This window comes from Rhinatrema bivittatum, chromosome 5, assembly GCF_901001135.1.
Source record: "Rhinatrema bivittatum chromosome 5, aRhiBiv1.1, whole genome shotgun sequence".
Classification (NCBI taxonomy): domain Eukaryota; kingdom Metazoa; phylum Chordata; class Amphibia; order Gymnophiona; family Rhinatrematidae; genus Rhinatrema; species Rhinatrema bivittatum.
Window position 1 is genome coordinate 223,661,010 of NC_042619.1, and position 12,232 is coordinate 223,673,241.

Sequence of the window (12,232 nt, forward strand, 5' to 3'; positions counted from 1 at the left end):
TCCATACCCGAATGTAGGTCAGAGAAGTACATGTCTTTCGCGCACGCAGAAAGGTGGTAATCACCGCCTCCGGATAACCCTTCTTTCTCAACTGTCTCTTCTCATAAGCCAAGCCGCTAGACAAAAGCGAGCTGCCTGATTGAAAAATACTGGACCCTGATGAAGCAAATTTGGTAGGTGACCGAGATGCAAGGGACCATTTACCGCCAAGTTGATCAGGTCTGTGAACCACGATCTTCGCGGCCATTCCGGAGCTATGAGAATAACTGGCCCCCGAAGGGACTCTCTTTGCCTCAAGACTTTCCCCACCAACGGCCTAGGAGGAAACACATAGAGGAGTGTGTTGTGGGGTCACGGAAGGACCAGGGCATCCACCCCTTCTTCCCCCTGTTCCCTTTTGCGACTGAAGAAATGAGCCGCCTTCGCGTTCAGTCGAATTGCCATCAAATACAGCTGTGGAACTCCCCACCGATGAATCAAGAGCCGCATCGCCTCCTCAGACAGCTCCCAACCATTGGCGACTAAGAAAATCTGCCTGGACTTTGTCCACTCCGGCTATGTGGGAAGCCGCCAACCGGAGCAGACTGCATTCCGCCCAGACCATCAACTTGTCAGCCTCAGCAGCCACCGGCCAACTCTTTGTTCCCCCTTGACAATTTATATAAGCCACGGTTGTCGCATTGTCGGATAAGATCCTTTCCGAATGAAGCTGGACTAGTGGGAGAAAACGGCGCAGCGCGAGACAAACTGCCCTCGTCTCCAACCAATTTATGGACCCCTTTGACTCCTGCATTGTCCATTGATCTTCTGCTGATCGTGACTGACACACTGCCCCCCAACCGGAAAGGCTGGCATCCGTTGTCAAGATCATCCACTGGGGATTCTCTAGATCCATTCCCATCCATTGGGGACCAATCACCATTTAGACTGGTCCTGGCTGGATCCAGAAGGGGCAAGGGCAAGTGGAACTCTTTGGACTTGGGGTCCTAACAGGAAAGCAATGCCCTCTGCAAAGGTCTCATATGAGCAAACACCCAGGGAACCAACTCCAGAGTAGACGCCATAGAACCAAGAACTTTCAAATAGTCCCATACCTTGGGCAAAGGGAGGGCCAAAAGATGTTGAACCTGAGACATTAGTTTGCCCATCCTCTCCCGAGGTAGGAAAACCTTGCCCACAGATGTGTCGAACCGTGCTCCCAGAAATTCCAGCACCTGGGACAGTACCAATTGGCTGTTAGAGAAACTGACAACCCATCCAAGCGAATAAAGGTGATGCAAAACTGACTGCACCGCCACCTTGCAGAGCTCTTCCGATTTTGCCCGAATGAGCCAGTCGTCCAGATAGGGATGAACTAAGATCCCCTCCCACTGAAGACACGCTGCCACTACCACCATTACCTTGGTGAAGACATGGGGAGCTGTCGCTAAACCGAACGGCAGCTCGCCCAAGACCATGAACCACAGAAACCTTTGATGATGCTCTCGGATTCCTTTGTAAAGGTAAGCCGCCGTCAGATCCAAAGAAGCCAAAAATTCGCCTTTGTGGACGGCCGCAATGACGGCCGCAATGACGGTCCGCAATGACAGACCTCAACGTCTCCATCCGAAAACGAGGGATCCGTAGCGCTCTATTGACCTTTTTTAAGTTCAATATCGGCCGGAAAGAGCCCTCCTTCTTGGGGACTACGAAATAAATGGAGTACCTGCCGGTCCGATATTCATCCAGTGGCACAGGACAACCGCTCCCAGAGCCTTTAGCTGAGACAGGGTTTGGAATATCACCTGTTGCTTTGCCTGGGGCCCGCAAGGAGACACCAGGAACAGATCCCGAAGCGGGCGAGCAAAATCCAAAGTGTAACCGTGTTCTATGATATCTAGAACCCACTAGTTCAAAGTAATCTTGACCCATTCCTCGCGAAACAGGGAGAGATGACTCCAATCTCCGGAACGGAGGAATAGGCCGACGCACCTTCATTGGGAAGCCTTGTTGAAGGGAAATCCTTGGGAGGATCCGTCGCGCTGAGGCCGTCTACCACGAAAGGAATGAGCCCAAGCCAGAGACCTTGCCGACGATTGCCGAGGAGCAAAAGACGAGCCCCTACCCGTACGAAAATGACGCTGACCCCAAAAATGACCCCGGGATGCATCAAAGAGGAGAGACGGCCTGGGCTTGTCCTCCAGGAGCTTGTAAACCTTGTTGTCCCCTAAGGACTTAACCAGTTGCTCCAGATCATCTCCAAATAACAGCTTTCCTTTGAATGGAAAGGAGCCCAGCTGTGACTTAGAAGAGACATCAGCTGACCAATTGCGGAGCCAAAGAAACCTTCTCGCCGAAACTGCCGAAAACATCGTGAGCGCAGAAGTACGAAGATCGTACAAAGCGTCCGCTGTATAAGCAACTGCCGCTTCCATGCGGTCCGCCTGTTCTGCCTCCGCCAGAGGGAGCTCCTGAGTTGTGAGTAATTGCTGAACCCATCTAAGGGTAGCTCTCTGCATGAGACTATTACAGATGGCCACCCTAACTCCGAGGGCCGATACCTCAAATATCCGCTTGAGGGGAACTTCCAGCTTCCTATCCTGGAGATCCTTGAGAACTGCCCCTCCCGTCACCGGAATCATTGTGCGCTTGGCGATGGCTGACACGGCCGCGTCCACCTTAGGGATCTTGAGAAGATCCAAGGACTCGTCTGGCAGCGGGTAAAGTTTTTCCATGGCCCTACTAACCCATGGAGTGGCTTCAGGTGCATCCCATTCCTGGGTCATAAGCTGTAAAAGCATTGGGTGGAAAGGAAAAGTTCTAGGAGGAGCCTGCAGGCCCGACAAAACAGGATTCCCTGAAGAAGAATCCGCCACCGGCTGCAGAGCCTGAATATCCAGTTCCTCTAGCACATGAGGAATCAAAGGGTCTAGCTCCTCCCTGCGAAATAACCGGAGCACCCGCGGATCATCCCCCTCCACCAGAGCGGCATTGTCAACATCATCACTCGTGTCCACTGGGGAGGGGTCTGGAAGCGCAGACCTCGGAGGTGTGGAAGGCGCCGGTAGCTCTGCGTCAGGAGCAGGACGGGGAAGCTGGGTCCTAGGAGCCCCTTGATCCTCCACAGGCCTAGGGATCTTAGCAGGAGGAGTATACTGCCAATCCAAGTCTGCCTCAGCTTCCATTTAAGCTTTGTGAAGCAATAAAACAAACTGGGAAGAAAATGGGTGCTGCCTCTTTAAGGGCCCCCCCCCCGGGAGGCACGGCAGGGGGAGGAGAAGAATCATGTCCCAAATCGCGAGGCCTTTGGGGGCTCAACATAGGTGGAGAAATTGGCGGGAAATCCCCGGCCCCCTGAGCCCTGTGCAGCATCTGAGCACTGCGCAGCATCGGGACCCGAATCGGGTAAAATGTCCGCCGTTCCCGCGCTTATTGGGGACGGGGCAGGCCTCTGCTTTTGAGCCATCTGTGTCCTAAGCTGTGCGATCGCGGCAACGCTGATCTTTTTCCTGCAATCGGCAGCTGCGAAGGACCTTTGCCCCCGGGGATACAGCGGGAGCAGAGGCCTTCGCGAGAGAGCCGTGCTGCCGGCTCTCCACAAGCTGCACACTGCGATCCTCGCGGCATGGCAAGCTAAACAGTAAGCAAAAAATCAGCTGAGTGAAGAAATTCACCCCCTCCGGAGCCCCGTGAGATTTTAGCAAGCTCGCTCTGTTTAGAAAAGCTTATCCTTTATTTATTTATTTTCAGAGCCACTCAACCAGGGGAATGTACATCTCTGGGCTTAATATACAATTAGTAACTCCCACCAGAGGAATTAAGATGTCTCTGGAACTGTATGGGGGGGGAGGGACCGGCCCACCGGTAAATCCCCCCCAACTCACTGGGCTGTGCCAATATTCTCCAGGTATTAAGGTTAGAATAACCCCTTCACTTATTAATCAATCAAATAAAGAATTTTGTAAAGGATCAGGACTGCAGGTTATGCCATCCTTCATCTGCTGGAGTCAGAGAAATACTGGAGGATCGCAGGTGGCACACCGGGTTATCTGGGGGTACTTTTCAGCTTTTCTCTGACTCCATCTGCTGGAAGGGAGGCATAACTCAGCAGTCTGGACTGATCCTAGTATGTACAGGGAATACAGATTTGATTTTCAAATCTATGGACATATTTTGCAGGATCTTCCCCACAGGAATAGCAGGTGCAAAGTCCACTGGTACCTTGTAGCTAATTTATAAAGTGAAGGTATTCTGGTAGTCGGCCAAGTGAATATTGTCCCCTTTATTAGACCAATATAAGAATTATCTAAACATATGTTTGTGCCTACACAGATCCCATCACGAGATGCTCTAATAAAAGTTATCACAACCTGCAAGGAATCCAGTATTCTCCAGAACCAAGACATCTATCAGAACGCTGCACTCTCTTTTCACTTAAGTTAGAATGACCACCTTTACCCGCTGTACCCAACTTGGGGCTAAGCCTGCACTGGATCCCTGTACTGCCATACTGAGTGCAAGGTATGTGCCTAAGCACAGACCTTGTACTTAATTTTCAAATGGAAGATCATGCAAACTTTTAGTTGGACTGAGGGAGGGTGATTTCCAGACAGCCAGTTTACCTGGGCAAAAGGCTTTGAAAATTGCCAGCAAAATAAGACAAAAATGACAATGTCAGCTCTGAGGTAAGACATTTAATTTACATAAAATTCATGGATGTGCACAAAATCATGCACGACCAAGCAGTATATCTGCTGGCCAGCCGGAATATATATGTTTTGCAGCATGAGGAAAAAAAATGCTGTGGGCCAACAATCTCCAGATATTCATCGATTTATGTGGTTCATGATTTTTTTTTGTAGAACTGAAGCCTGAGTAAACGTTTCCACTTACTGCTGAACTTCCAGTATGATTCAATGAGCATGTGGGGCACAGCTTTCTTCTAATGAATGAACACAGACTGCTATAGTGGATGCACGCCAGACATTCCAGTGCCTTTACCTTGGCCTCATGTGGATGCGGTGCTTCCACCAGGTTCAGAGATTTCCGATGAGCATTTAGGATTTTAGTAGGTAAATACATAGAGCCACCTGAGGGAAAAATTTCAGAGACACATTATTCAGATTTATTTTAAAACACCAGGAGGTCAATATTCCAAAACACCATTCAACAGATAACTTATCCAGCTAAAGTTATCTAAAGTTAGTTGGATAAGTTATCTGGGATATTCAGTTGGATAAAAATCCCACTGAATGTATCCGATTAAAGTTATCTGGCTAACTTTACAAAAATAGATAATACAAAGTTTGTAGGACCGTTGTTCGTGCAGTCTAGTTGTATCAATTTATAGGCTGCATCTGGGAACTAAGTCCATATTATTATATATTTTTTAAAATAATTTTTCATAGTTCAATACATTTAAATTTCAACAAAAATGTAGAGCAACTGGTGATGAAGACAAAATCCCAGAACAATACTTAACTCAGTTCATGTAAATGCACCCGACACGGTGCCATGTTTCATAGCTAACTGCATTAGGGGGTCTTGTCCAAATTATAAGGCTCACCAACAACAATTTTTCACAGCTGCTTATGCTCAAACATAAAGTCCTTCTGAAGGACAATTTGGACAAGACCCCTTGATATAGTTTAGTCTGAAACACAGCACCGTGTCAGGGTGCATTTGCAAGAACTGAGCTAAGTATTGTTCTGGGATTTTGTCTTCATGACTGTTTGCTCTACATTTTTGTTGCACTGAACTATAGGAAAATTGGTCCTTACCTGCTAATTTTCATTCCTGTAGTACCACACATCAGTCCAGACAGTGGGTTGAGCCTCCTTTCCAGCAGATGGAGACAGAGAAAAACGTCAAGGGTATCCTGTATCATGACAGAGCTCACCCTGTGTCCCTTCATTATAAACGTTATCACAGCAGAAGAAGAAAGAAACCTTAAACCTTCAAGATAACGAGAAACAGGATCAACAAGAAAACTGTGTTTAAGAATTTAAAAATTGTAACCATCAAACTTTATGAGTAAATACTCTTATATTATCATTACTTCTGGTGCCCATGTACTTCTGGTGCTCTGTGAATAGCAAAATGTTTGAAAAGGAATATCTTCGAGCAGCTACCATAAGAGAATAAACGCAGACCTGTAGTAAGGGGGGGGGGAGGGGGCATCTGGATTGATCTGTGGTACTACAGGAACGAAAATTAGCAAGTAAGGACCAACTTTCCTTTCCCTGTACATACCCAGATCAGTCCAGACAGTGGGATGTACCAAAACTTCCTTAAGCAGGGTGGGACCTAGAAAGCCAAAAGAACCAAAAACTGGAGCCTGCATGTCTAGGCAATAATGATGTGCGAATATGTGAAGAGACTTCCAAGTAGCTGCTCTGCATATCTCTTGTGGGGAGACAGACTGACACTCTGCCCAGGAGGTAACCTGTGAATGGAGGGAATGGGTTTTTAGGCCTTCCGGGACTGGCCAGCCCTTGCAAATATAAGCCGTAGCTATTGCTTTCTTCAGCCAGCGGGCTATGGTAGACTTGGATGCCGTATTCCTTCTGTTTGGTCCACTCCACAGAACAAAGAGATGGTCTGAGACACGAAACTCGTTTGTGACTTCTAGGTATTGCAGCAGGACACGTTTAATGTCCAAACATCTCAATTCTCTGCCATGAGCTCCTTCAACGTCCTCTGCAGAAAAGGCCGGTAGTTTCACCGACTGGTTGACATGGAAGGAGGAGACGACCTTTGGCAAAAAGGATGGCACTGTTTTGAGCAATACCCCTGAAACAGCGAAACAAAGAAATGGCTCTCTCAAGACAAGGCTTGTAGCTCTGATACTCTCCTAGCTGAGCAAATAGAAATGAGAAAAATAGTCTTCAGAGTGAGGTCTTTAAGCGTGGCCCGTCTGAGGGGCTCGAAGGGTGGTTCGCATAGGACCTGAAGCACCAAGCTGAGACTCCATGACAGACAAGTCAACCGAACTGGCGGCTTTAAATGTTTAGCCCCCTTGAGAAAACGCATGACATCTGGATGGGCTGCCAGAGTGTGACCATCGAGGCCACCCAAGAGGGAACCAAGGGCCGAGACCTGGACGCATAGGGAGTTGAAAGAAAGCCCCTTTGTGAGGCCATTCTGAAGAAAGGGCAGAACATGAGCTACCGGAGCCCTGCGTGCCGAGATTCCCAGTTCCTTGCACCAAGAGTCAAACACCTTCCAGACACGCATATAAGCGAGGGAAGTAGAAGTTTTGCGAGCATGCAAAAGTGTGGACATGACTTCTTCCCGATAACCCTTCTTTCTTAACCTTCTCCGTTCAAAAGCCAGGCCACTAGAGAGAAGCGATCCACCTGGTCCAAAATACTGGACCTTGTCGGAGAAGATGTGAGAGGTGGCCGAGACGGAGAGGACCTTCCGTTGCCAAGTTTACTAGGTTGGCGAACCAAGGACTTCTGAGCCATTCTGGGGCTACCAGAATGACAGGTCCTTTGTGGAGTTCTATTCTCCTGAGTACCTTTCCCACCAGTGGCCAGGGTGGAAACACGTAAAGGAGAATGTGGCTGGGTGTGGGTGGGCCAGGATAGAACCAGGGCGTCTACACCTTCCGAGTCATGTTCCCTTCTGTGACTGAAGAATCGGGCAGCTTTCACATTCCTCTGACTGGCCATCAGATCTAGATGAGGTGTGCCCAAACGTCGTGTGAGGAGTGTCATCGCTTCATCTGACAACTCCCACTCTCCTGGGTCCAAGCACTGATGACTTAAGAAATCTGCTTCTACGTTCTTCTCCCCTGCAATATGCGAAGCTGCTAGTCGAGTCAGGTGCTGTTCCGCCCAGGCCAACAATTTGCTTGCTTCCAGAGCAACCTGGCGACTCTTGGTTCTGCCTTGGCGACTGATGTACGCTAGTGTGGTGTCATTGTCGGACAGTACCCGGACTGCCTTCTGTCGGATTAAGGGAAGAAACCTCTTTAACGCAAGACGCACCGCTCGCGTTTCCAAGCAATTGATATGCCACCGAGATTGGACTGAGGACCGGGGTCCGTAGTGACAACTGGCCATTGCAGCGTTTCCAAGTCCACCCCTCGAAACAGGTGGTGGAGTTGTAACCACCACTGGAGATTGACGATGGTCGAATCCGATAGGGGCAAAGGGGTCTTGAAATCCTCCTAGACCGGCTTCCACCTGTACAACAAATCTTATTGTAAAGGATGCAAATGTGCGAACACCCACGGCACCAAGACTATCGTGGAAGCCATAGAGCCCACCACTTGAAGATAGCCCCAGGCTGTAGGGATCTGAAGGGACAGGAGATTCCACACCTGGTCCATGAGCTTGAATGCTCGGTCCTCACGAAGGAAAACTTTCCCATGACGGCTGTCGAAACGTGCGCCTATAAAATCCAGGACTTGAGTTGGCGTGAGGTTGCTCTTGGGTACATTGACCACCCAACCAAGGGAAATGAGAAGCAATACCACTTTGTTGACTATCTTGCAGAGTGTCTTGGATTTTGCTCAAATGAGCCAATCGTCGAGATGGATGGACGAGGATTCCCTCCTGACGTAGTGAGGCCGCCACCACCACCATCACTTTGGTGAATGTGCGAGGAGCTATAGCTAGGCCAAACGGGAGTGCTCGGAACGGATAATGTTGTCCCAGGATCTTGAACAGCAGTTACTTCTGGTGTTCCCGGCAGATCGGAATATGGAGATACGTCTCCGTGAGATCTAGAGAGGCTAGGAACTCGCCGCTGCGAACTGCTGCTATGACCGAGCTCAGGGTTTCCATCTGGAATCCAATCTTTCGTCCAATCCTGGCCTTGAGGTCCAGGATTGGACGAAACGATCCCTCCTTCTTGGGGACAACAAAGTAAATATATATATATATAGATTTATTTTTTATGTAAACTATTCATTGTTTTAGATTTTTATTTTTATTATATATTTTTGTAATTTTGAGCTTTTATAATTTGATAATCTTTATGTTCTTTTAAATTTAAATCTTTATTTACATTTGTTTTTTATTTAGTTATGTAAACCGTTTTGATTAAACACTGTTTGTAAAGACGGTAAACAAACACTTTTAAATAAAAATAAATAAATAAATAAATGGAATACTGGCCGGACCCCCGCTCCTCTGGGGGAATGGGGATAATGGCTCCGAAGTAAAGTAACCTGTCGAGTTTTTGATGTACCACCTGTCGTTTCAGGGGACCACAAGGAGAAATTAAATACCTGTCCGGGAGAGGCCGCACAAAGTCTAAAGTATAGCCTTGTTCGATTACCTGAAGGACCCACTGATCTGAAGTAAGTTTGACCCATTCTTCGTAATATAGGGACAGCCGACCTCCTATATTGAGCGTGGAGGAATGGGTCAGCTGTATCTCATTGGGGGGTTTTGGTATCGGGGGCTTGAGGATTGGAGTCTTGGAAGGGCCGACGTCCTCGAAAGGAATGAGACCATCCCTGAGATATCGTAGAAGGGTTTCGTTGTGGAGTAGCCGGTGAACGGTTGAATCTGCGCTGACCTTGAAAATGAGACCGGGAAGAAAGGAAAGACCTGGAAGACCTGGGCCTGTCCTCGGGCAGCTTATGAACCTTGATTTCCCCCAAAGACTTGATAAGCTGCTCCAAATCGCCGAACAGTAACTTACCCTTAAAAGGCAAAGTGCCCAACTGAGACTTGGAGGAGGAATCCGCTGCCCAATTGCGTAACCAGAATAAGCGTCTGGCTGAGACCGCCGATACCATGGATCTGGCCAGGACCCTGAAGAGATCGTATAGGGCATCTGCCCCATAAGCGACCACAGCTTCCAGACATTCTGCCTGTTCTGCCTCTGCTGAGAAGTTGTTGGACCCACCTAAGACTAGCCCTCTGCATGAGAATGCTGCAGACTGTTGTTCGAACGCCTAGCGCCAAAACCTCAAAAATCTTTTTGAGATGGACGTCAAGCTTACGGTCCTGAAGATCCTTTAAAGCTGTTGCCCCCACAACTGGAATAGTGGTCCTTTTGGTGACCGCAGAGACAGAGGCATCCACTTTAGGAATTTTAAGCAGTTTGAGACACTGTTCAGGTAGGGGATAGAGCTTATCCATAGCTCTGCCCACCCATAAACCAGCCTCTGGGGATTTCCACTCCCGGAGAAGAAGCTGCACCAGCACTGGAGGAAATTGAAACAGGCTTGGGGGCGCACGAAGACCCGCCAAATTTGGATCCATATTGCTAGTGCCAGGGATGGCTGCGGGGTCCTCGAGAGGGGTATCTATGCCCAGCTCAGCTAAAACAAAAGGCATCAGCAGATTCAGCTCTTCCCTTTGGAAGAGACGTAATACCCGCGGGTCATCCCTGTCGACCGGTGGACTAAGAAGCAGTGAATCCGGATCAGGATCTGGCAGCTGAGGTGGTGTGGGATCTGGGGGAACCGTGTCTCCTTGCACTGTGCGAACGCAATTAAACCCTTGGGTATCAGGGATTCTGGGTGCTTGCACAGGGGAGGCCCTTGGGATCTTTGCAGGGGGTAGCTCTGTGACAGAGTCCCCCTGCTGTTGCATACTAGCCACATAAGCTTGGTTCAATAGTAAAACAAAATTGGGGGTAAATCGCTTGTGGCTTTTCCCAGGTGGTAATGGAGGAGGAAGACCATCCTGAGGGCAGGAACCTTGTTAGTGGGGTCTATGGGGCTTAAATCCAGCGGAGACTGATCCCTTCCCCCCTGATCTGCTGTCAAAATGGCCGCCGTTCCCGCAGTTTGCAGCGACGGGGCCTGTCTGATGGTGCCACTCGCGGCTCGGGAACGAGACGCTGCACTACCTGTGGAAGATGGCCCCTCCCCGCCGGGTAAATATGCTGAACAGATTCCTTCGCGGGAGAACCGCAAGGCAGGCTCCCCTCAGGCCAGGCAAAACGGTGATCGCAGCATCAGCGCGAGGTGGAGGGGGGGGGGCGGTTGAGCCGACCGAGAGGACAGCTCTACTGTGCCTGGCTGAGAGCGGGAAAGAAGAAATGAATCCCTTAAAGCAACCACTCCTTCCCCCAAGGCTGCCAAAAACAGAGAATGTCCTAGGCTGAAAGCATCAAGGGAAGAACCCCCCTAGAACTGAGAAAATAGTAGAGAGGCTGCTGAGCCCACTTACAACCAAATTATAAAGTTTATAAATTCTTTTTTTTTTTAAATTCCAAATTATCAACTCTAAAAGATACTTGCTTGAACCTTCAAGAAGAGAAAAAGAGGAGAAACGGGAAAGCTCCTCAAAGGCATAAAACGAGTAGAAAAGAGGGAACCGCAGGTTCTGCCACCTTCATCTGCTGGAGACAGAGAACTACTGAAGGGACGCAGGGTGAGCTCTGTCCTGATACAGGATACCCTTGAAAATTTGCTGGAAAGGAGGCTCAACCCACTGTCTGGACTGATCCTGGTATGTACAGGGAAAACAAATTAGAAAAAAAATATATAATACCATGGACTTAGTTCCCAGATGCAGGCTATAAATTGATACAACTAAACTACATGAAGAACGGTCCTACAAACTTTGTATTATCTATTTTTGTAAAGTTGTCTGGGGACACATTTATTTTTGCTAGATAACTTTAAACATAACTGGATATCTTTTGAATATCATTGTTTACGTTTAAAGTTATCTGACCCTGACTAACAGTACTGAGCAATGTCAGTATGTGAACACTGCTCGGAATGCAGTGAACGGCAGAATATTAAAACATCTGGACACCCTGGGGCCATGGGTTGATTGCTAGCTTTAAGAGTCAATGTGTACAGGCATAGCTAACTCCTTCCCCCATATTATAGAACAAACAACTGTTTTTATCTCTGTACACTAGCACTATACACTTACAGAGACTTTTTCAGCCTGGCAGGCTTTCAGTTGCTAGTCTGAAGGGAAAAAAAAAGGGAAGCTAAGTTCACAATCTGAAAAAAAGTGAAACTAAATTCCTCTTCATTAGACTTTAACTGAAGAATGAATAAAATGTTTTTTGGGGGGGCTCTGTAGCCATTCAAGTGTAGGGAATGCTGAGATCGTCTATCCCAGATACAGATGGTGAATGAAAGACCTACAAACCGTTTACAGAGACCTTAGGCAGCCTTAGAAACATGTTACAAATTCTCAGAGTGTTCTCTTTTTTTTTATTTCAACCTGTAGGTGGAATGGGATGGCCTCAGTCTTGCCAGACTAATCTGCCAAACACAGGACACATAGGTAAGGCCTCTTGTTGACTGGTCAGTTATTAA

The 12,232-nt window shown here is 48.2% G+C and overlaps 1 protein-coding gene across 4 annotated transcripts in view; it reads right to left on the reverse strand.

The window, feature by feature from the left end:
* Positions 1-12,232, reverse strand: part of PHKA2 (phosphorylase kinase regulatory subunit alpha 2) — a 215,231-nt gene that overhangs the window by 74,526 nt on the left and 128,473 nt on the right. For 3 of the 4 annotated variants that reach the window (XR_003857009.1, XM_029603348.1, XM_029603349.1), the window contains exon 21: positions 4,873-5,069. Coding sequence is in view for 3 of the 4 variants with exons in the window: in XM_029603348.1 (XP_029459208.1) it covers positions 4,873-5,069 (197 nt within the window). In the remaining variant the exon portion in view is untranslated. The remainder of the gene's footprint in view (positions 1-4,872; positions 5,070-12,232) is intronic. The other variant, XM_029603350.1, reaches the window with a different exon arrangement.